The sequence below is a fragment of the Peromyscus californicus genome, unplaced genomic scaffold, assembly GCF_007827085.1.
Source record: "Peromyscus californicus insignis strain IS unplaced genomic scaffold, ASM782708v3 Scaffold_8__1_contigs__length_139910024, whole genome shotgun sequence".
Lineage (NCBI taxonomy): Eukaryota > Metazoa > Chordata > Mammalia > Rodentia > Cricetidae > Peromyscus > Peromyscus californicus.
Window position 1 is genome coordinate 71,908,476 of NW_026294606.1, and position 23,813 is coordinate 71,932,288.

General features: G+C 45.5%; 1 protein-coding gene across 3 annotated transcripts in view; it reads right to left on the reverse strand.

The window, feature by feature from the left end:
• The window catches only part of Pip4k2a (phosphatidylinositol-5-phosphate 4-kinase type 2 alpha), a 175,431-nt gene that overhangs the window by 19,315 nt on the left and 132,303 nt on the right, over window positions 1-23,813 (reverse strand). For all 3 annotated transcript variants that reach the window (XM_052727237.1, XM_052727236.1, XM_052727238.1), the window contains 2 exons: window positions 12,624-12,770; window positions 6,625-6,663 (listed from right to left, as the gene is read on the reverse strand). In XM_052727237.1, the coding sequence (XP_052583197.1) occupies window positions 6,625-6,663; window positions 12,624-12,770 (186 nt within the window). The remainder of the gene's footprint in view (window positions 1-6,624; window positions 6,664-12,623; window positions 12,771-23,813) is intronic.

Here is a 23,813-nt window from a genome sequence, read left to right on the forward strand (position 1 = left end):
CTCCCAATTCCATCACTAGCATTTTCTTGCTTGGTCTTAAAGCTGGACTCGATCCCTGACTCTCTGATGCCTTTGGTCCCCAACTCTATTTTATTTATTCAGTCCACAGGACTGGATGTTCCTGCTATTGTCTTCAAGTTCTTCTGTCAGGGGAAGAACTCAATGATAGAGTGCTTGCTTTGCATACATTAGGCCTTGGTTTTGATTACCAGTACTGCAGAAAAAAAAAAAAAAGGGCCTGTGAAATAATTGATGCTTCTGCTCTGAAGGGAAACTGCCCTGCCCTTTGGGTGTTCTTTATACCGCTAAAGAAGGAAACTGAGCTTCCACTTGGGGAGAACAGGAAAGACACAGAGTATGTTTCAAGTATTAGCTGTCCGGAGAGCTGAAAGTCCCCAGTAATCTCCCCTAAGCTGACAGCGCACCCAGAGTGGAAAGCCGTGTTGGAGAAAGATTTCCTGAATGGTACATGGCTGTGCTTTTTGTACCTTGCTCAGTAACCTGGCAACCTTCAAGGACTAGATAGGGATAGGTATTGATTATAATGGGGGACCACTGAAAGACCTCAAAAGAAATGCTGGAAACTGGTTTGGGAAAATAACTTTAGGTGGGAGGGGGGCATTACTGATTAATTCCACGAAACCTTCAGCCAGCAATAGGTAAAATGTCAGAGAAGAGCCAGAGGCGGCCTCCTAATCACCGGTGCAACTCATGACACATAGGAATCAACAAGGAGGCTTTCTGTGGCCCATTGTCAACAATGATCACTGCCAATGTAGCTCTGTAAATGCCAATTGCAGGGCAGCTGCTTTCTTTCCAGTGGGTCCAGGGCAAAGGTGGTGTGTTAAAGGAATCTTCTTATTCTGACCCTCTGACTCCCATCCCACAGGATTCACTTCACCCAAGAAAATTGGACCCAAGTTTGGAGAACCGTGTAGACCGATGAGCAAAATGCGTATTTGTGTAAATCCCCGGGACTCTCTCTCTCAAGAACACTGGCTTTTTAAAGAGTCAGGTCAAATCCCCTGGAGATCAAGTGAGTCCAGCTACGTTTTCTTTTACTCCCCCAGAGTCCCTGCTGTGGAGCTGGCTAGCAGGCAGCATGCTAAGACTGTCATTTGTAAAAAGCAGTCCGCTCAGCTATAATTAGTAATTTGATGTCACACTGGAATTGGAGCGCAGCTGTGAAAAGATCGACCACCAGGGAGATTCGCATTTCTCTGTCTCATTTAGAGGGGGTGAAACTGCTGGAGTCATGAATGGAAGATGCCCTTCCACTAAAAAGAAAAGAATTAGGGAATAAAACAAGTCACAGCAGCTGTCAGAATCTGACAATTTTTTTTTTAAAAGGACTGTTCCCATAAAAAAAAAAATCTAGACATCTGTATATGCATGTTCTGATACTTGTTGCCATAAAAGTAATTCCATTATTGTTAGGATGCAGGGACTTTATCTCCTCCAGTTCTAGCTCCATTATTATGCTAATGCAAATCACACTAATTATGTGTCAAGATGAAATCCAAGAGATGGGACTTGTCTGCACCTATATCACTAAACATTGAAAATGACAGTTTCCAAACTTGCCATCAACAAGTTAAAAGTATGGGAAATTAAATAATGACTGAAGTGAAGGAAGACTGGAGCAGGGGAAGAGTTGAGATCACTAATTACGCTGTGCCAGAGGAAGAGTGTGGAAAGGGTGCTCTGCATCCCAGCAATCGTTCTGAACAGGACAGTGACACAAGGCAACTGCAGCCCCAGTTACTTACTAGCTTTCCTTTCTAAGAGGCTAAAATATAGGGAAAAAAAGCATTTTGAGCCTTCCCCAAGTATTTCAAACCACAGGTACCAGTGATGATCCTGGAGGTGTTTAAGGTTTTATTCAGTAACCCCCCAAATGCTATGCTTTTTAAGGAGAGTTAAAACTATTCACTGATCATGGAAGGAGGGAAAACCAGCAGCTGGGGGGCGGTGGGGGGCGGGGAAGGAAAGGAAAGCAGTTAAAAATACCCTAAAAGCCCAATGCGTCAGAGTAAAACTATAGCAATACATTCCATTAACCGAACGTAGCTGGGTACTTCTGGATGATCGGTACACTCCCGATAGCGGAGCCATCCTACCTCTCTGCAGCCACACTCTCCTGGGTGACTGTCAATTCTGATTGCCTTTGCACCCCATACGTACACGCTACTTCTCCCCCTTCTCAGTCAGAATCTGAGCCGTACATGGATGGATGAAGTAGCCCTAGAAAGCGTCTGACCTTTGGGAGAAGAGCTGTCAGATCCCAGACCTCCAACACAGTGCCAAGCCCTGGGTTCTTCCTCAAGGCGAGTGTCAGCCACTGAACTGTTGGCAGGGCAGGAGTCACAGGACCAAGGACTGACCGTGTACCACATCAAACACTCGAAATCATGCATGAAAAATGCTCAGATTCCTTAGGTGGAGAAGATATAAATGGGTTGTTTGGCTAAAATAGTCTGAAGCCAGATCATTTATTTGATTACTTTAAAAAAAAAGTTAAGACCCTGGGCGAACTGTTTTAGCCCCATATTTAGCCTTCATGCCATGGTTTGGTTATGTAGTTTATTTTCTCCTTCATTTTCATGACTTCAGGGATTAAATTTTTATGTCCTTTAAGAAAGGGGCAGAAGACAGAATGAGACCAGACACTGAGAAGGTGGTTATACACGGTAGTCAGACACGTGAACTCCGGTGCTAGGGCCCCTGCGGCTCCACCTCTGACCCCGTCACTCCCGAACTGTATGGCCTTAGGTAAGGTTTGGAATCAAAATAATCATTGTACGGTCTTAATGTCAAGATAATATGGCCAGCTGCGTGTTCAACCTGAGATAGTCTCCTGCATGCCAATACATTGATATTAGTACAGAAAAAAAAAATCCCAGGGGGAAGAGAAGGTCTCTGCCTGTGCCCACAACCAGAAGCCTAGGTTTGGGGCTAGTTAGGAGGGGACAGACAGACAGCCGCAGACCCTGAGGACTAGGCCATCCTCTAATCCCTTTTGGGAGGTGGGGTTGGGGAGAGGGGGCCTGAAGCGGGCTGACCCTGTAAGGGGGGTGGGGGAGGAAGAGCATGACCCAGCCCACAGCTGTGTGACAGTGCTCAGGGACCGCAGCTTCTGGGTCTCAGCTCTGCACATAGTTGGGCTCTGACCTCTTATACCACAAGCCCTGTGGGATCCCAAAATCCACCACCAGGAGCAATGGTGAAAGGAACATTGGCCCTTTACCCACAGCAGAGGTAAAAGAACATTCTAGCTGGGGGTTAAGGAAGATGATTTTGTGTTTAACCACATTCTGTATTTGGTTTTCTACTTACAGGAAAGGGGCTGAAGAGCTTTAGGGAAAAGGGCAGGAGAACTGTGGCTATTGCTGGTTTCTGGAAAGCATCTGGTCCTAGAGCACATCAGCGGAGACCAGGGACAGATGTTCTATGTATCTAAGGAAGTGTCACAGTTATAAAGTGTCCGAGGCTAGTGACTTTCCCTTGTATACACCTGTTTGAAGATGGGCTCCAGTAACCATTGGCTACAAACGTCTGTTGTGACCTTGGTTATTGCTGGAGCAGCCCTTGTAGATTGAGCTTGAAGATACCAAACCCAGTGTTGCTGGACTGGGACTCTAGGGACTTGACAACCAAAGAGGTGTGTGTGTGTGTGTGTGTGTGTGTGTGTGTGTGTGTGTGTGTGTGTAACCCAGCAACTGCCATGGAGTACAGATGTTACCTTGTCCATGTGTTCTTGCCTGGGCCACTCTGTGGCTAGGATGCAGAATGTACGTGTGGCCCTTTAAATAATTACATATTTTTCTCTTGATAATGTTCCAAGTCTCTATAATGTTCAGGCTCTGAAAGCGTCTCATGTACTAAAAGCTAGATACTTGCTGTGCTGGACAGAAATGCTCGCTCAGCAACCTGTAAATCAAGTCATTGTTGCTGGCTCTTAGCATCTTCAAGGTAGCATGGACGAAGTGTAAAAATACACACTCACTCGTGCACAGTAAAATCATCAAGGACAGCCACCATTTCCTTCCTCCACACTTCTTTACCACTGCAATATGGCTTCTGCTCCTACCCACCTTCTCTTGGGGCAGCCTCTGCAGCTTGGCAAGATGCCTGCTTACCACAGATGCCCAATAGGTATTTGAGTGAATGGTCCATACTCTTGCTCATCTGGCTGTGGTTGACTGTGGTAGGACTCTTCCCTGGGGACTGACATACGTCTTTTCTACCCAGCACTTTTCTTGGGTGACTCCATGCACTCCTGTCTGTGCTGACCATCTTCCTTGCCCACGTGACCCCTGTTGAGCCTCACACGCCTGTGGGTGTCTCTGTTCTGATGCTACACTTGCATTTCAAAGTCTTTGCCTGCTGTTTCCTATTTCGGGGACTGCAATGATCCTCTGGCCAAATCTGAAGTGAGGGGAATTTACAGCCTCCCTCTAGACACTCCCTGTCCTGGTCACCTCCCACATTTCACCCAAATCAACAAATTCGCTCTATTTTTCTTGTCAAATCTCTGTGGTGTGGCTAGCCATCACCAGTCAAGCCCAGGCCTCACCTTGGGGTTACTGCACTGGTCTCCCAACTGGCCCAGGTTTCCCCATAGCTTGCTCTCTCCCTGCAGGTGATCCACTAAGCCCCCGCTCTGCAGCTTGCTGCTCTTCCTCTCAATCAATCAATCCTTCCTTCATCTTTCACTTTTCTCCAAATCACCTCCTCCAGGAAGCCTTTTCTTATCTGGTCCCTTCCAGCCTGAGTTAGGCTCCTCGGCTACATATTCAAGCATCTGAGGACTCCCTGGCAGCCTGTGAGGTTCCTCACATGACAATACCATTTCCTACTGAACAGCATCCTATTCTACAGGATGTGGCTGGGTGACCCATTATTTCAGTCCCTGAAGCTGGGACAGTCACCATGAAAACACACACACACACACACACACACACACACACACACACACACACACACACACAACCACATTCACACATAACCACACACACACAAAACCCCCAATATCTCTCTCTCTCTCTCTCTCTCTCTCTCTCTCTCTCTCTCTCTCTCTCTTTCTCACACACACACACACACACACACACACACACACACACACACACACTCGTACACATGCACACACTTCTGAATGAACACAGTAGAGTAGATGTGTGCAAATTCATAAAATTCAAATTGAAACAAAGTAATATTCTAAAAGAACTTAATAAAAAAATTTGAACTCTTGAGTCTAACTTCAAATGGGGTAGTAAAGAAAAGACCTTCTGAGGCTGGTGTGTGGAAATATGCAAGAGTCCAGGTAAGCCTTACCCCGATCCATCAATCTGACCAATATGTCAGTTTGAGCTAGTTTAGAGCTATAGGCAGGAAGGCGGTTTCCAAATTCTTTTTTTTTAATGTATTTTAATTTTGAAAAGAAATCACACATGAAACTATTTTCTTTCTTATCTCACCTAGAATGGCAGGTTTTTATTTATCAGCCCAAATCTTATTCCCAGTCTTTCATTAAATCAATCTCTCAAATGTCTGATCATTCTCCTGTTCTTCTGTCACAACCCAACAGGTGTGAATGACCTCTCTGTTCACTAGTGTGCCAACCTGTTACTGCTGTTCAAGTCTTTCCAACGTGTAATCACTTAATCCTAATTTTCTATGTCTCTTCCAAGTAATTCACTTTTAACAAAATTGGATCCAACTCTTCCTGTCTCCATCTACCAATCCGAACTAATTACAGTCTTCAAACTGACTTAAAACGTGGATCTCTCAGGAAGACTTCTGCAAAGAATTCCAACTATAAACTTAGTTGTTCATGAGGAATTGTTTCCTGTTAACGTCTAATGTATTTTATAAAGCATAAATACATACACATGTTCAGTTTACAGTTGTCACTTGGAATTTTCACTAACATCTAACAAATTTCTCTTTCTGCTTTATCAATCCTACCTCAGCCCATATCTTATTTACCAATACTGAAATACTGTATTTTTAACTTTTAAAACTGAAAGGCCTCTTTATAATGTCCCCTACAGACTGACCCTTCAAGTCTGTAATTTTGTAAAAGAAAGCAAATGAGAGTCAAGTATTACTTGATTTACGATCAATCAAGACATACAAAGATGGTAGTTTTTTTCATCCTTCGTTTTAAAAAGCAAAACCAACTCCGATCCCATATTGCCTCTGTATACTCAAAAAGGAATCTGAAGCTCACCCAAGTCAATATGTAATGGTCAAGTAAATGAACAGAGGCAAAGAACATAGTCATGTGACTAACTAGGGTAAAGAGGCCTTGGGACCCCAGTTCCTCAACCCCTAGGACCACATTCTGAGTTGAGAGGTTCCATCTCAGCTAAGTTTACGGTACAGGTGGCTCTCTGTGCACAGCAGGTTGCCTGTGACCCATGCCTGGGAAGTGCACACATAACCAGTAACTACAGCATCATCCAGCCACCGAGCGAGGAGATGAAGGCATGCGTCCCCAGGCTGCAGGGGACTGGGAAGAACCACAGTGGGTAGGAGAAGAAGGAGCAGAAGCATTGTGCCAGCCAGCCATGCTCCCTGGACAGTCATGGTGCATGCTCCCTGGACAGTCATGGTGCTTACCTTTTCTTTGTCACTCGCTTCTCTGGCCACCGTAGAGCCCTGAAACACAAAGAAATGGTCAGAATGGACTTGTATGAAATGGACACAGTATGTAAGTGGTCCTGGGCAGAGCAGAGAAGAAACAAACCCAGCTCTGTTCTAGGTCCGCCCTCAGCGTGTTCCCCTGGTCCCAACAGCAGCCCTTGCCTGGTCTGTGGCTCCCCCTGCAAGTGTTCTTGTCTACTGTCCACTCTCCTCCAACCCCATTCCTGTCATTTCTGTCAGACTTATCTCTGGTTCTTTACCCACCTGCTCGGAAATCAGAAAACCTGGCATCACTTGAGCAAAACTTGCTAAGCACTGATCAAAGCTGCATCAGGTGCTGGAAACGGCTGGTTTCACGATTTTCAAAAGGGAGTTGGGCCATCAGCTGGCTGGGGCAAGAAAAGCATCGGATGCCCCTTTCCCGTATCGTGACCTCCGGATGTGGACCATCCTTGCCTCCGACAGCCTTCTCTGTGTCACGTGTCCCTCTCCCCAGGGTTAGTTACTAAGGGACAGTTCCACTGAGCACTTTCTCGCTCCCTTTCCTTTGGAGATCCCTTCAAAGCCACAGGCCTCCCCACCCCTCTTTTGTTCTAGGCCCTATGCTGAGCACAGGGGTACAGGGTGGAGGAAAACACAGTCCTTCATCTCCGCAGCACCTAGTCCGCTGCACCAGTTTTCAAAAGCCGTCTGTCAAAACTGTGTTAGCCAAAATGTCTGATGGGAGATGGGAAGTCCCCTCTGAGGTCCACAGGAGGCTTTGGGGCCAGTCAGTGTTCAAGCAGGGGAACTTTCCTCTGGGAGTAAGACTTGAATTCAAAGGAAAAGCCGAGGAACACATAGACAGGCTGACTCTTACGTTAGCTTCCTAACTACGTGAATTCAGCAATCATGACTTAATTCTCTGTGTCTCACTCATGACAGAGTCTGTGTTTACTGACAAGGGGCTGGAGAAGAATCATAGAGTTGTGAATTTCTTTCCCCCCAGCACTAGACGCCTGAACTGCTATGGTCGAGTCCTGGATCATTAAAGTGGCCGTTCATGAAGGGAAGCCATATTTGACAGGAGCAAACGAACTGGTTAGCTTCAGGAAGAAAAAAGAAAAAGTCTCCCCATCACCACCTGTCCACTGATGCATGCACACTCACTCCGCAGATGCAGGAACTGGCGGAAGGGGACCCTTTATTGGGGAGAGAGACCAAGAGCAGGCTTGAGGGCCCCCCCCCCATGCCAATCCTCCACTCCCTGGTACTTGGCATGCTCAGCACTGGTGGGCATCAAGCCTGTGGTGAGCGGACTAGGGAAAACACTCGAAGTTTCTTGGGGACAAGTCAGAGGAGCACCAGGCAGAAGGGCTATTCCAGGAGCACAGGTGTGCTCAGACCTATGCCCAGCATTTGCCACTGACTGGGTCCTGTTTGTACCAGTGATGGTTATTCTTTTTTTTTTTTTTTTTAAAGGTTTATTTATATGTGTGTATGGCTGCTCTATCTGCATGCGTGCCAGAAAAGGGCATCAGACCCCACTATAGATGGTTGTGAGCCACCATTTGGTTGCCGAGAATTGAACTCGGGACCTCTGGAAGAGCAGTCAGTGCTCTTAACTGCTGAGCCATCTCTCCAGCCCCCTGATAGTTATTCTTAATTGTCAATTTGTCACAATCTAGACTCACCTGGGAATGGAGTCTTAATGAGGGACTGTTTAGATTAAGTTGGCCTGTGGGGATGTCTGGTGGGAGATTATCTTGATTATGTTCCTACCATGGGTGGCCCTATTCCCTAGGCAGCACCCCTCCATGGCTTTGATATTAGCTCCTGTCTCCAGGATCCTAACCTGTTTAAGTTCCTGTCCTGACTTCCTTCAATGATGGACCATGATCTGGAAGTGTAAGCCAAATAAACCCTTTCCTCCCCAACTTGCTTTCTGGTCATGGTGTTTTGTCACAGGAACAGAAACTCTGAGACAGTAGTTAGGGCCTTGAATTGGAATCATGCAATGACACCAAGGTTATAGTTTCCATATACTCGAGGACTCTGGCAAGAAAAGTGTTTCTGTTTTGTAAGAAAAAGAGAGAGATGACATTGTGAAATGCTAAGGCACTTTACAAGCACAGTATCTAATCTATAAAGGTAATGGACGCCTGGGCATGCTGACTTGAGGGTGGGGCTATCGTAGCCTTTCAAGGGGATAAACATTAAGTAGGACAAAAGGCTTGCCCTTAAGGAACTCATACACTAGCAGAACAGGTGAGACCCCCAGTTCCTATATGCTGTGCCTTATGCTGTGTAAGGCTATGTATGCACAGTGCATCCTCCAAGTGCAGATAAAGCTATCCCTGCTGCAATAAACCAGGAAACGGAGGCTCAAAGGTTCAGCAACTTGCACATAGCGGCCAACTTCATGAGGCTTCTGAGGCCACACTGGCTTTCTGAAGTGAGACGGTCAGAGCACCACCTAGAGCCCTGAAATTCTCAGTAGAGTGTGAGCACTGCCACTGCATTCCTTCAGGAAAGAGCAGGTGTCAAAGGAGAGACCTGGGTGTGGATGGGATTCCCTAGAGGCAATTCCAGGGCAATAAAATGGCTTGAGTTGAGAGCTGGATGCAAGCCAGGGCAAGGCTGTGTGCAGGAAGTTCAGTCTGTCTGGAATTCAGAGGGTGGAAGCAGGGGCTCCATCCTTTCTTTTTACTTACACTAGCATTCTCAAAGTGTGGCTCACATCCTGGGGTGGTCTCAGGGGCCTGCAAGGTCAAAACGGGTGCTTGCTTGTTTTGCCTTTTGAGACAGGACCTCATCTGTATTTAAAGGCTGGCTTGAAACTTGTTATGTAGCTCAGGCTGGCTTTGAACTTTGATCCCACTGCCTCGGTGTTCTGACTGCTGAGGCTACAGGTGTGTGACACCACATCTGGCAGAATTGTTTTTATAACTGAGACACTGGTTGCCTCTTCACTCTCGCTATTCACAAGGACACTGCAAACACAATACTGGGCTTTGTCCTCACAAGCAGTTAAGGTATCTGTCATGGAGATAACCTCAAATCCTTAGCATCCTTTAGGAAGGTCCTTGATGATGCAATGAAGGACCTTGATCCTGAAGCACACACCTTTCAGTACTGAAGAGGGGGCATGCAGACAGCACATCTGTTTAATGAATGCTGCTGCTCAGAGCCATTCTTCTGGCAGGTGCAGTTAGGAACCTGCTACCTTCTTTTCCAGAAAACAACATCTTTATTTGAAAACTACAAATGAACTGTGTTTGTCCTGATCTGAGAAACTGAAAAACACTTGCTCGATAATGAACGAAACTGCAAGGCTCTGGATGAGCTGTGTTCCCTCATTTCTCAACATGACTGACAGGATTTGAGGTCAGTGATAAAATGCCATCAAATGAAAACCAGACTTTTGGAAAACTGTTTGTCCTCTGTTTCCCGTACAAGAAAGGCTTTCAATGTGACTGGTGGAAATGGTCACATGACTTTTGATACTGTATAATTCAATATGCTGACACTGGGATACTATGTTAATTAAGAAACAAGTATGTTGGGGCTGGAGAGGAGGCTCAGCAGTTAAGAGCAGCAGCTGTGCTTCCAGAGGACCCGTGTTCAATTCCCAGCACCCACAGGGCAGCTCACAACTGCATGTAATTCTAGCTCCAGGGGATCTGACACCTTCATACCAATGCACATAAAATAAATAAATAAATAAATAAATAAATAAATAAATAAATAAATAAATAGGAACAAATAGGTCTCCAGTGAGACATGTCTGACTACAAAAATCACACACTTAGAACAGTGCATGCAACTGACAATAGATTTTAATGAACAGGGAACAAATTTCTCAGTGTAACTAAGACTGGAGATATTACTAACTTTTGGTGTATTATCAAAGAATGTCTACAATTATCCCTAAAACTCCTGAGCTCTCTTTTCCAACTATGTATTTGTGTGAGCTCAGATTTTTCCCCCACCTACCCAACCAAATGATAGCACAACACATTGAGAGCACGGCCAGAGATGCCATTCCAACGGTCTCATATTAATTCAGACATCTGAAATCAGGGGGCGGGAGGGAAGGATAAATGTGAACGGAATGCACCATATATACACATGAAACTCAAAGGATAAATTTAATTAAAATAAAATGTGCCGGGCAGTGGTGGTGCATGCCTTTAATCCTAGCATTCCAGAGACAGAGGCAGGCGGATCTCTGAGTTGGAGGCCAGCCTAGTTTACAGAGTGACTTCCAGGACAGCCAGGGCTACACAGAGAAACCCTGTCTTGAAACCCGCCCCCCAAAAGAATGAAAAAAAAGTAAAACCATGATGTTTGTCTCACTAATATTTTACTTTTAAAAAATAGCTATTTTCATAAAAATTCATTGGTACATAATATTTTTCATTATTTAAAGTAGCTATTAATAAATGTTAACATCAATTTCAATATTTAATAATTTTATAAGTTTAATATTCTCATACATTTCTTTTAAGCAAGGATTTTTTTTTTTTAATTTATGTGTAAGGGTATATGGGGGAGCCTGCAGAAACCAGAAGAGGGTGTTAGCTTCCCCTGGAGGTGAAGTACAGATGGTAATGAGTTGTTTGAGGCTGGGAACTAACCAGGTCCTCTGGAAGAGCAGTCAGCGCTCTTACCCACAGAGTCATCTCTGCAGCCCCTGCGACCATTTTAATACTGTAGATACCCACAGACATAACTCTACATGGCAAACCTTTTTAGGGTCCTCTTTTGTGCACGTGAATGAGTTCTGAGATTAAAAAGAAAATCCTGATAACCAATACCACAGATCAAGGAAGAAAACCTTTTTCAGGGGTCAGAGGGTAAATATTTTTAGCTCCGTGGTCCCTCAAGTCTCTGTGGTTACTGCTCAGCTTGCTCACTATCCTGCAAATGCACAGATAACACCAACTATCCACATGACGATACATCAATAAAACTTTACTTATGAAAACGCAACGCCCTCTTGGTTTTGACATGCAACCATGTCATAGTTGGCTGAGTTTGAACTTCTGAAAGTCAGATCACATCACTGCACTCAGAATTTGCCGGTGGTCCATCTCACTCCAAGTCTTTGAAATGTCCAGTTTATGAGATTTTACTGTCTCCTTTATCTGCCTCATTTTTCACAGTGACTCCAATGGTACCCTCTCAGGTGCACCTTTCCGCACACCCTGCTTAGAAATGTGTGACTGGCTAGGCCTGGTGGAACAGGCCTGTGATCTCAGGCAAGCCGAGCCGAGCCGGGGATTACAATTCAAGGTCTGTTGTGGCTACAGAGTGAGTTTAATGCTGGCTTGGGCAACTGAGTGAGACCTGTCTCACAATAAGAAGGAAAAAGGCTGAGGCTGTAGCTCAGCAATAAGCTACTTGTTTACTGGGAACAAAATAGTGTGGCCTTCCCTGTTCATTTCTACCCACAGCACTTACCATTTTTCTAAAATAACAACAATAATAGCAATAATGATAATTATATATGTATATATGTATATATATAATATATAAAATCCTTACTTAAAGATTTGTTCTGCTGTTTTTCTGTTTAATTATTTACTGTGTGTGTGTGTGTGTGTGTGTGTGTGTGTGTGTGTGTGTTTTGCACGTGCAGGTAGAGGTCAGAGGCCAAGTTCTGGGAACCAGTTCTTTCTTTCTACCATGGACTCTGAGAAGCACACTCAGGTCATGAGACCGGTGGGGCCCGTGCTTTACCTGCTGGGCTATCTTGCTGGTCCTGGTCTGTTCCACTCATCAACTCTTCCCAGCACTTAGACCACTACAGGGCATGTGGCTGACGTGTTTGTAGTAGCAGGGACTGCTTAATCCCATGGCACTGGCAGCTGCCTGCTAGCTACAAGCTCTAGGAGCATCTGAACACTTCATTCACACGATTAATTATAACATATACAATGTGGATGGGTAAGCTTGAGTCACTTAATGAAAATGATCAAAGTCAACCTCACCTTTAAGTCGTATTTCCTATATACAGATAAACGGTGGCTGAACACATTCCTTGTAACAATCACGTATATTTCCACTCCGTCAACATTAAGCCGGTACATTCCCAAGAACTGAGGAAGAAGGGTGACCCCGTGGCATTCCACTATGTACTATACAGGAGAGAGAGGGGGAGAATGGAAAAAGAGCCGTCAAAACATGGCGGATCACCGTGAAACATAACCTTTCTACTGTGGTGCTTATTTAGAGTAGAAATTTCCAGTTCTTGAGGCTTTATTTTCAGAAAACAATCACTGTGTGCCGTTCACCCTTAGATCCGTGTTCTCCATATATAAACATGAGAACATTCAATCTTAAAAATACTTTTTATTGATTCTTTGTGAATTTCACATCATGCCCCCTGATCCTATTCATCCCCTCCCCATCCCTCCACATCTGCCCTCTGCCCTTGCAACCTCCCCCACAAAAGAAAATCAAAAAAATAAAAAAATGAAAAAAAAATCTTGCCTTGGAAGTTGTGGTAGAACATTCAATCTTACCACTAAAGAGATTATTTTTTCAGTAGCCCAACTAATCCATAACGTCAAAATTGGATACAGAAGCACAAGCAAGAAAGGAAATTCCTTTTAACTGAAGGGACACTCTGCCTAGGTCCTCTTTCTTTTTCCCTAGAAGTCCTGAGGATGACCTCACCTCTTGATCTTGAAGGTGGTGTAGTGGAGGGTGAAGAAGAGGCTGCTGGAAGTCTGGGACTAGAAGCCTAGGCATTCTGTTCTTCATCTAAACTTCAAGGGGCATGAAGGGGCCCGAGCTACAAAACAAGCTGGAGTTCTTGAGCCGGGTGCTGGCCGCCATCAAGTCTCAGGGTTGCCAAAACACAACATGACTCGGGCCATATGCCAACGAGCCACAAGAGGGCGCTACTTCCTCTTGGAAGCAGTTCTTGATAAACTATGGGTACCCACCACAGGGGCCTTTGCAATGGGGGAAGACTCTCAATGAGCCTTTTAAGGTTTGTGACATAGAGATGAAACCTCCAGGGTAGCATCAACCCCACAATTCCAATGTTGTGAGTGCCCCACCCACGGTACCTGTGCCAGGGGCCTGGAAGGACGCTCACCAGCAGTTAAGGGTTGTATCCTGAATTATTTTGGTGTGTGTGTGTGTTGCGCACACGTATGCACCTGCTTGTGTGTTGGTACACGGAGACCACACAGGGCTTCGGATGTCACTGTCTTGAGACAGGGTTCCTCACTGACCGTCTAGAGACTCATCCTCTCCACTAAGCTTTCTGGCCAGGGAGCTCTCAAGATCTGCCTGTCTCCATTGCCCTCAGGGCTGTGGTTACAGGAACATGCAGCCTTGCTTGACTTTTCACATGACAAAACCTAGGTCTTCACATTAGCCAAACAAGGACCCACTGAGCCATCTCCCCACCCCCATTTTGAGTTTTTGAAACTTTGACAAATTTTTTTTTTTTTTGGTTTTTCGAGACAGTTTCTCTGTGTAGCTTTGTGCCTTTGCTGGAACTCACTCTGTAGCCCAGGCTGGCCTCGAACTCACAGAGATCCACCTGCCTCTGCCTCCCAAGTGCTGGGATTAAAGGTGTACACCACCACCGCCTGGCTACAAAAACATTCTAATTGGACCTTTTAATGGTAAACATTAATAATAATCAAGTCTGAGGATATTTAACTAGCTAAAGGATAAAAAGTTCTTGGATCTTCTCATTAGAACCGAACAATGTCTGTCTGGGTTTTGCTATGCAGAATTCTGACAATTTTCAAAGATGCTTCTGACCCCCCCCCACCCCCCCCCACTTTCCTTACAGACAACAACTGAGCTGAATACTTGAACTCAGTCTAATTTTTTCCCACAGTTTCATCTCCGCTTGTTACTTGAAATCAGATGAGTGGAGCATAATTTGAAGCCAATAAATTGACTTGAGGTCTGCTAATGCACAACAGGTGGTTAATAGTTCTTGGTTGCAAAGGAAATGTCCCACAGTGACTGAAGGGATTAAAAAGTGTGGTGTTTGCCAGTGGTGGACGGTGGCTGAGTGGGTCTTAACACAGTCTGGGGGTATCTGTGCTGTGTGAGGGAGGGAGGAAGGGAACAGACTTGTGAGCCAGGAAGATGAGGCATAGACCCTTGGGTAGCCATTTATACACTGTGCGATTTAGGGTAGGTTAACTAAACCACTTTATTTTTTAGTTTCATTTTCCAGAAAACTGAGTACCCAAATGCCCACTTAGAATGAAGTGAGGACGGCCAAGTGAAGGCATGTCATAAGACCCCACGCCACAGTCTGTACTGAACCCCACTCTTTCTCAAGTATCAGGGATGGTGATGTGAGCTGTCACTCAAAACCTTAGTAAGAAACTATAATATCACAGCTATCTGCCTCGTGGTCCAAACTTCTCACAGCCACGTTCTAGGATCTCTTCTGGGGGTCACTCTATGGCAGGTATTATTCTGCACACACTACACGGAAGGTTATTAGAGGCCCCCAAGGCACGGACATTGGCTCATCAACTCCTCTACTCACATTCTTCTCCTTAAAAAGGCTGCGTCTGGGATGGGGCTGTAGCTCAGTGATAGAGCACTTACCACACATGCATAAGGACAAAGGTTCAATCCCCAGTGCTACAGAAAACAAGGATCGCCAAGATGGAACTCTTTGCAGAGCCACAGAAAGCCTGGCTCACAGAGGAGGCACCAGCCATCGTCACTCTGACCCGTGCTGAAGAAACTGTTACACAGGAAATCAACAAGCTCTTGTTTTCAAAAGTGTGCCCACAGGTGACACACTACAACTTCCCTCTCTGAGACTAGACAGCATGGCAGAAAACAACCAACCCTGAAGCATTCTGTCAACAAGTGTCACGTGCACTTTTTCTCAAAGGTTCGGTTTCCCCATGGGGCTCTTTGATGAACACTTGGAAAAACACAGGAGAAATGAACTTCAAACTTCTGAGTGTATAAACAGGCAAAGCCACAAATCACATCAAAGCCCATCTTTTCCATGCCAGTGGCGCCAAACTGCATTTGATACTAAGCGTCTAGAAAGAACTTATGGATCAGGGATTTTGCAGGAGAGAAAATTCTACCTGTTGGCTGGAGTTCTGAACGGTGACCTGGGAAAGTGTTCCAGGTGTTGAGTGCGGTATGGAAGCAAGGGCATTCCTTAGACCCTTCACCTGCAGACCCAGGCAACTCTGCACATAAACTCTCTTTTTAAGTTTTTATTTATGGATTTATTTTATTTTATGCCTGGTGTTCCCGGGGTCAGAAGAGGGTGCTGGATCCCCTGGAACTGGAGTTAATAATGGTTGTGGGCCACACTGTGGGTGTTGGGAATAGAATGTAGGTCCTCCAAGAACAAGTGTTCTTAACTGCTGAGACATCTTTCCATCTTCTGCTCACCAACTCCTAACACCAGTCTACAAAGCCTCTTTCCAAGAACAGAAACTTACAGAGCACTGGTTCTCAACCTTCCTAATGCTGCAATCCTTTCCATAAAATTATTTTGTTGTGATTTTTTATCTGTAATTTTCCCACTGTTATGAACTGTAATGTAAATATCTGATATGTGACCCTATGAACAGGTCGTTCAATTCCAAGGGGGTCGCGACCCTCACAGGTTGAGAACCGCTGTTCTAGAGGTAACCTGCTGACCAGAGATTCTAAACCAATGCCCACAGTCCCCACTGGACTACTGCACGGCCCAATCACATGCTGCCACGACCCTCTTGGTCTGGCTCCATCCAACAGCTTCGTGATCGTGGATGAAATGCTCAACTTCTCTGACCCCCTGCGTTTGGAAAACAAAAACATTCTCAGGGGAACCAAATGACCCAACGACAGGGTTTTTATGAGAATGAAGGAGTGCAGCAGCAGTGTTTCTAATCTGGACATTTTCTATTTCCCTCAGATCTTAACCCCCATCTTTACTCTCAATATTCATTTACAAAACATGTTTACTGGGCATCTGTCATATGCCAAGCACTCTGTGTGTCAGTCTAACATGTAATAGAGAGATCTGGACTCGATGTCGATCCTTACACAAGTTAGCCTACAAAAGATGCCACTGGAAGGGAATGACCTCTGTCCGCTTCCTGTTGTCACTCTTCAGGTCGCCTCCGGCTGGTTCCACTCCTGCTTCAGACTACAGTGCAGGGGTGAGGGTAAGGGTCCTTCCACACCTCCGTCCCTTTATCCCAGGGTCTCCCTGGAGTTCTCAGGTACCACTGTCTCCCCTCAGTTCAGGATTCCATGGTCCCTGGTAGTAACTAGACACTGTTTAAATGTACTACAGATTCCTTCAGGAATCTGAACGAAGACCCAAGCATTCCCTCTACCACAGGCACCAACTGAGGCTAACTGGGGACCTCTGTGTGTGCCCTCACTAGGCATTTAGTGGTCCCGAGGGACTGATTAACTGTCCATTATTTTTGTTAGAGCGAAAAGACCTACCTTTCAGAGAAGCGAACTGAAGTATTTAGAGAGAAACATTATGTATGTGACATTTACTTTCAAATAATTCCACAAAATCTCAAAATGATGTAACCATGGTAAAATGGGTATGTTACACATTTGCTTCATGTTTGAAAAATTTTATAAACAGAAAGTAAAAACAGGGGTCTGAGGAGATAACTTAGTGGGTAAAAGCCCTTGCTGTTCACGAATGAAGAGCAGAATTTGAATCCATGTAAGAACGGGGTGTTCCAGTCTGTAAGGAGAGGCAGATAGGAGAATCCTTGGAGGTATAAGGGCCAGACAGCCTTGTACAGGCTGCGAAGAAACCACAGAGATGCCACCTCCAACTCGGAGGAAGGCGAGGATGAGAGACTGTCCTCAGACCTCCGAATGTACTCTGTGGTTACGCGTATCTACAGTCACATGTGTGGGCATGCTTAGTTCTCTCTCTCGTGCTCAAAGGAAGTGAACTGAACCCATGCCTGTATCTGACTCATCCTTCTTCACCTCTGACCTCTTGACCAACTTCCTGGCAGTCTGAATTTGTTTTATGGCTTTCCTCGTCTTCCATTCATTCCGAACTTCTTCCCCGCTGAAGTTTGCCCTCTACCTCTTGAGGGCATCTGCTCTCACTAAGACCATCAATGGCTCGTAGGTCGGTAAATGTGACAGATGCTTCTCAGTCCTTCCCATGGAGGATGTGACTTTCAAGGTCTCTGCTGCCTGATTTCAACTTGGCAGGTACCTATCTGGTTTCTCTCTCTTGGTTCTCTCCTTTTTTAACTTGTTGGCCAATTCTTCCTCCACCATGTGCCTTGTACATGTGGGATTTGTGCGGAGCCTTGACCAAAATCACCCTTCTCATCTTCTCATTCTACACTGGAGGCACCCCATCTCCCCGATTTCACTCTCTCTGCATCCTAACAGGTCCCCAGCTTAGCATTTTCAGTCAACAATCACCTTTCGAGTTTTACTCACATAGGATTCAACTCAGTCAGTGTAGCGTCTTTGCACAATGTAGGTTCCATGAAGGGACCACTGTTTCTATTGTGTTCACTACCAAATCCCCAACACTTGTCCTTAGCACGTAAAGAGCACTTAATAAATAAATAAATACACTGAGCAAACTCAGAAAACACCACAAGAAGCTGGAGAGGTAGCTCAGTAGTTAAGAGTGTTTGCTGCTCTTCCAGAGGACGAGACTTTGATTTCCAGCACCCACATACCATTTCCTAATTACCTGTAACTTCAGTTTCAGGGGTTCAGACATCCACTTTTGGCTCTGTGGGTACCAAGCACACACAAGGTGCAAAGACAGACACGCAGACAAAACATCCATACCCTTATAAACAAAGAAAGAAAAGAAGGAAGGCAGGAAGGCAGGAAGGAAGAAAGGGAGGAGGGAAGGAAGGAAGGAAATGACCCGAGGTACATCTTACAAAGACTCTACAGTGTAGACGCTCCCACTGCTTTGTTCACAATCATATTAGGACTCTCAGCTCTCAGAAGTCTGAATGTTCCAGAGTTTGAAAGCAGAAAGAAAAAGTACAATTTGATTTACAACGGGGGGGGGGGGGGGGGGGGGGGGGGTGCCCAGGAGTTCTCATGATGTCATCATAAATAAACATATCACACAAGGAAAAGGAAGGTATATGTTTGTTGTGGAATATTTTTAACTATGTAAAGGTGTGTTACATTTGTTGCAAAATATTACTGTAACGATGTAAATGTAACGATGTAATGTAACGATGCATTGATTTAATGATGTAAAGATGTGTCACATTCATTTGTGCTGCATTTGTTTAATGATGTGAAGATGTGTTGCTATGCCTGCCTTAGGTACCTGATTGGTCTAATAAAAAGCTGAACATCCAACAGCTAGGTAGTAGAGGGACAGGCGGGGCTGGCGGGGAGAGAGAATAAGTAGGAGGGGAAATAAATCTAGGCTCCAGAGGGAGGACAGGAGAATGAGGGAGAAAGAAGAGGAGACACGGGGGTCGGGGGTGGGGTGGGGGCCCGGCCTGGCGCAGGGGTGGCGCAGGCAGGCAGCTGCCAGCCAGATGCGGAAGTAGTGAAAGCAGGACACACAGAATCAAAGAAAGGTAAAAAGGCGGGAGGCAAAACTTAGATGAAGAGAGAAACAGGTTAATTTAAGTCATAAGAGCTAGTGGGACAGCCTAAACTAAGGCTGAGCATTCATAATTAATAATAAGTCTCTGTGTCATAATCTAGGGGCTGGCCGTCTGAGAAAGCCTGCCACAAGTGTCAGCCATAAAAAGATAAAAGGGTCTCGGTTTCACCTCCACTTGCTGTGACAGGAGCAATTTAAGGGAGAAAGAGCTGAGTCGGCTCACAATTCCAGGTTACAGTCCATCACTGCAGGAAAGTCAGCGGAGCAGGGGCAGGACATGAGCACTGCAGCAGGGGCGGGAGGTGAGCGCTGCAGCAGGGGCGGGAGGTGAGCGCTGCAGCAGGGGCGGGAAGTGACTACTCACATCACACCCAGACTAAAGCAGAGAGCACTGGGTGTACGAACGCACGCACGCACGTACGTACGCACGCCAGCCCTCAGCTCACTTTCTCCACAATTCAGGATCCCTTGCCCAGGGAATGGTGTCACCCACACTGGGTGATTCTTCCCACGATTAGGTACTTCACTGAGACTGCCTTCCGAGGTGATCCCAGACTGTGTCGAGTTCCGAGGTGATCCCAGACTGTGTCAAGCTGACAACGGAAACACACCACCACCGAGGTATCACAAAGCAACTGTCTAAGAAAATGAAAACGGCTACCACATGGTTAACCTGGGGGGGAATCCGGTAAGGGCTACAGTTCACTTGCTACAGGGCTTTTGTTGCTGAGGAAAACCTCCCGGCATCCTCTCATTCTGTACATACTAGGTATCACATGAAGGATACAAGAACAAGGAAAGGCAGCTGAGTCACAGCTCCACAGACACGAATGTGTCACTAAATGAGTCAGTAATGATATTTGATGACTTACACAGAATTCACACTGGAAAGTCTCCCAACTTCCCCCAAGTATCTATGAACTTACAAAGATGGTAAATAGTGACCTGTCAAGCCGCAGGACGACAGGGGAAATCCACAGGTGCCTCCTTCCCCTCTCCATCCTTGCTATTCTCACACTGACTAGGAGAGGAAACTTTGGTCCTCCATAGGAACTAGGGAGAAACCTGGTGCTTTTGAGCTGCCCTGTGCAAGCTGGGTGTGGTGACACATGTTTAATCTCAGGACCAGGGAGGCTGAGGTGAGAAGATTCAAAGTCAGTTTGGGCTACACAGTGAGACCATTCCTCACAAAAAACAATGCTCTCTGCTCAAGAATGTGAATGTAAGGGCCTCAGATAAACTGAGAAACAAAACGCAGAGGGTGAGAAGACTTAGGAGGGAAGGAAAAGGGAGGAAATTCAAGGAGGGAGGACCTCCAAAAGAACCAGGGAGGCTCCCTAAAATGCTCTCAGTGAAACCGTTATGCACAGACATAGTATTTTAGCATGTGTGTGCATGTGCGCCTGAGTGCATGCCTGTGTGTGCCCGTTATGGGAGTACGCATGCCACGGCATGTATGTGGAGAGAACCACCCTGGGGGTAGACCCCACCTCCCACCTTGGGACAGGATCTCTTGTTCACCACTGGGCACCAGGCTAGCTGGCCCTGGAGCTCCTGAGGGCTCTCCCATCTCCACCTTCCATCTCGCCAGGCTTACAGACAGAGAAGTGCTTTCCCATCTGATTTTCATGGGCTCCAGGGATCCCAGCTCGGGTCCACAAGCTTTCACAGCAAGCACTTTGCCCACTGAGACATTTTCCTAGTTCAGGAATGGTTACATTTTAAACACATGATGGGAGGTCCCTGTTTCAAGGAATCTCTGTAAAATCATTTCCAAAAATGAATCATGCTGCATATGTGTGCAAGGTAAGGCAATTTTTTTTAACAGATATAAAATATTTAAAATTTACTGCTACATTCTCCTACTTTTTTTTTTTTTTTTGGTTTTTCGAGACAGGGTTTCTCTGTGTAGCTTTGCGCCTTTCCTGGAACTCACTTGGTAGCCCAGGCTGGCCTCGAACTCACAGAGATCCGCCTGGCTCTGCCTCCCGAGTGCTGGGATTAAAGGCGTGCGCCACCACCGCCCGGCATTCTCCTACTTTTAAGTCACAACTCCGAGAGCTTCTCTTTTAAGATCATAAAGATCACAGGTGAATTAGGAATATAATTTGTTCAAATACTTCAAGAACAAGAAGCAAGTGTACCAGGGTACCACAACATTATGATTTTTCTTTAATATTTATTGTCTGGTGCCATTTTAAAAAAAAAAGAGCCCAAACATCTTTAGCATCCAATCATTTCTTAGCACTGCTGACAGGCCCAAGGCAATCTGAGGAACCTTTGCTTTCTCCCTTCTCCATGCTTAATTTCCAGACTACAAGAATAAAAAAGTAATCAGGCATGTGGTGGTGCATACCTGTAATTCCAACCCTGGGGAGGTGGAACCATGGTGACCTTGAGTTTGAGGTTAGCATGAGCTATATCCTGAGATTCTGCCTTAGGGAAAAAAAAATAGGAACAGTAACTGTTTACTCCTCAGAGCTAGTCTTTAAGTTGCAGGTACAAATATTTATCTAATTTTCAGTCACTGTATTATGGATGAGCAAGCCTCCCCAACTGGCCAAAGGGCACAATTAACCTGGGTGTTCCTATGTGTTGTACCGATGTATCAGTTTACCAAATCAACATGTTCAGAGCCCTCACATAGCCTGGTAGATGTCTTTCTAGAGGGCCAACGTCTCATGACTTCTGCCCTGGGACCCTCTGAGTTCCCAAGGTAGAGTCAGCTGCAAAGTGATCACCTGAGCTATTCACAGCATGTGGCAGACCACAGTTTACTCTCTCAGGCAGGACAGGGGCCATCTACACAAAGGCTGAGGCTGCTCCCAGCTGCTTCTCGAAGCTAGCATTCCTTTCGGAACCCAATGCTAACCATTATTTTCACACTTCTGGGCTCCCAGCCTCACCAAGCTCTTTTGGGACATCAAGGAAGCCCTGTCTGGCCCCTGAATGAACCCATGACCTGGGCTTTCATCTGTACAGATGCTGAATAATGGTTCCCAAATTTTAACAAGTGAACTCGTTATCTATTCTTGATGACTAATTCAGTCACTGTTATTCTTGGGGTCTGATTCCATATTCTCAATAGGAGAATAGCTATGCTTGCATTAAAATCGCTTTTATTAAGCACTGTTTACTCCATGTTACTTACCTGCCTGCATTATACATTATGTCATGGCTTCTGTTTCTTTCTTAGAGTGTCCTCAGAAACTTTTTTTTTTTTTTTACATGGAGCCAGTATGCCTGGCTATAACTGGTGTTTCTAATATAAGCAACTTGTCCAGACCCAGTGTTGGGGTCTAGCCCTGACCTATTGAAGGGCCTCTTGAATTGGGGAGTGAGACATTGAGAAATGAGAAATGCTAGATAGGAAATACACAAGTAGACTAAGAAAAAAGATGGAAACCAGGATAGCTTCAGGAGGGCTCTGGGTCAATACCCAGCAGCCTCAAGTTTATTTTTATTTATTTATCATTTATTTTGTTTTTTTGAGACAAGGTTTCTCTGTGTAGCTTTGGTGCCTGTCCTGGATCTCGCTCAGTAGGCCAGGCTGGCCTCGAACTCACAGAGATCTGCCTGGCTCTGCCTCCCTGAGGGCTGGGATTAAAAGCATGCACTACCAACGCCCAGCTTTCGAGTTTATTTCTAATGGGCTTTTTATACACTAGCAAGGGGAGAGGCAAAAGACCTCCCCCTTTCAATATCAAAGCACAATGTACAACCAAGTGTAGATCCTTCAAAACACCTGGTAACCACACCCCACACCCCACAGCAAAGCATCTTGTGATTAGGCCTTGAAGTATAAGACACCTGGTAACCATGCCTTTGCACCCTATTATGCAGCCTTGGAGAGCAACGTAAACTCTTACGTTCTGACCTTGAGTCAAACCACAAGTTGGGATCTTTGTGGCCTCCCACAGCACCTGTTGCTGCGTCCTTCTGCTCAAAAGTTTATGTATACATGAAGTCACAGCGTCATCAACAGAGACAGATTTCCTCCTTTTGTTTCTCAGAATTAACTATGGGCTTATTAGAACTTCAATGCATTGAAGAAGTGACGTGCTGGAAGCAGACTTGTAAAATACATGGATGTCATAGCCTCAAGATCACAGCTCCCCTCGCTCTCGGGCTGAATAACAAGGATTATGAATTCCTTATCTGCTGCTCAGTCTCATGCAAAGTGAATACCATTCAAAGATCCAAGGCTCCAGCAGAGAGGGCTCTAAGTGATGTGTGAACTGGCTTTCAAAACTGCTGTTACCATCCTTTCACTTAAAAAAAAAAAAAAAAAAGAGGCTTGAGCTGAGAGTTTCAGGTGACACCAAATTAACACTGCATTGTAAAGTCTTGTTTCACTTAATGTTTTTGAAGATTAAACTATCTGTAATCCTTACTGTGCCGGTGGCTATGTTTTCTTTTAAAGGATTTATTTTTATTTAGGTGTATGTGGATTTGTCTGTTTTAGCATCAGTCGCTTGTGTGTGTATGCCTTCAGAAGACAGAAGAGGGTGTCCGATACCCTGGAGCTGGAGTTACTGGCAGTGGTGAGCTGCCAGACATGGGTTCCGGGAACCAAACTCTGGTC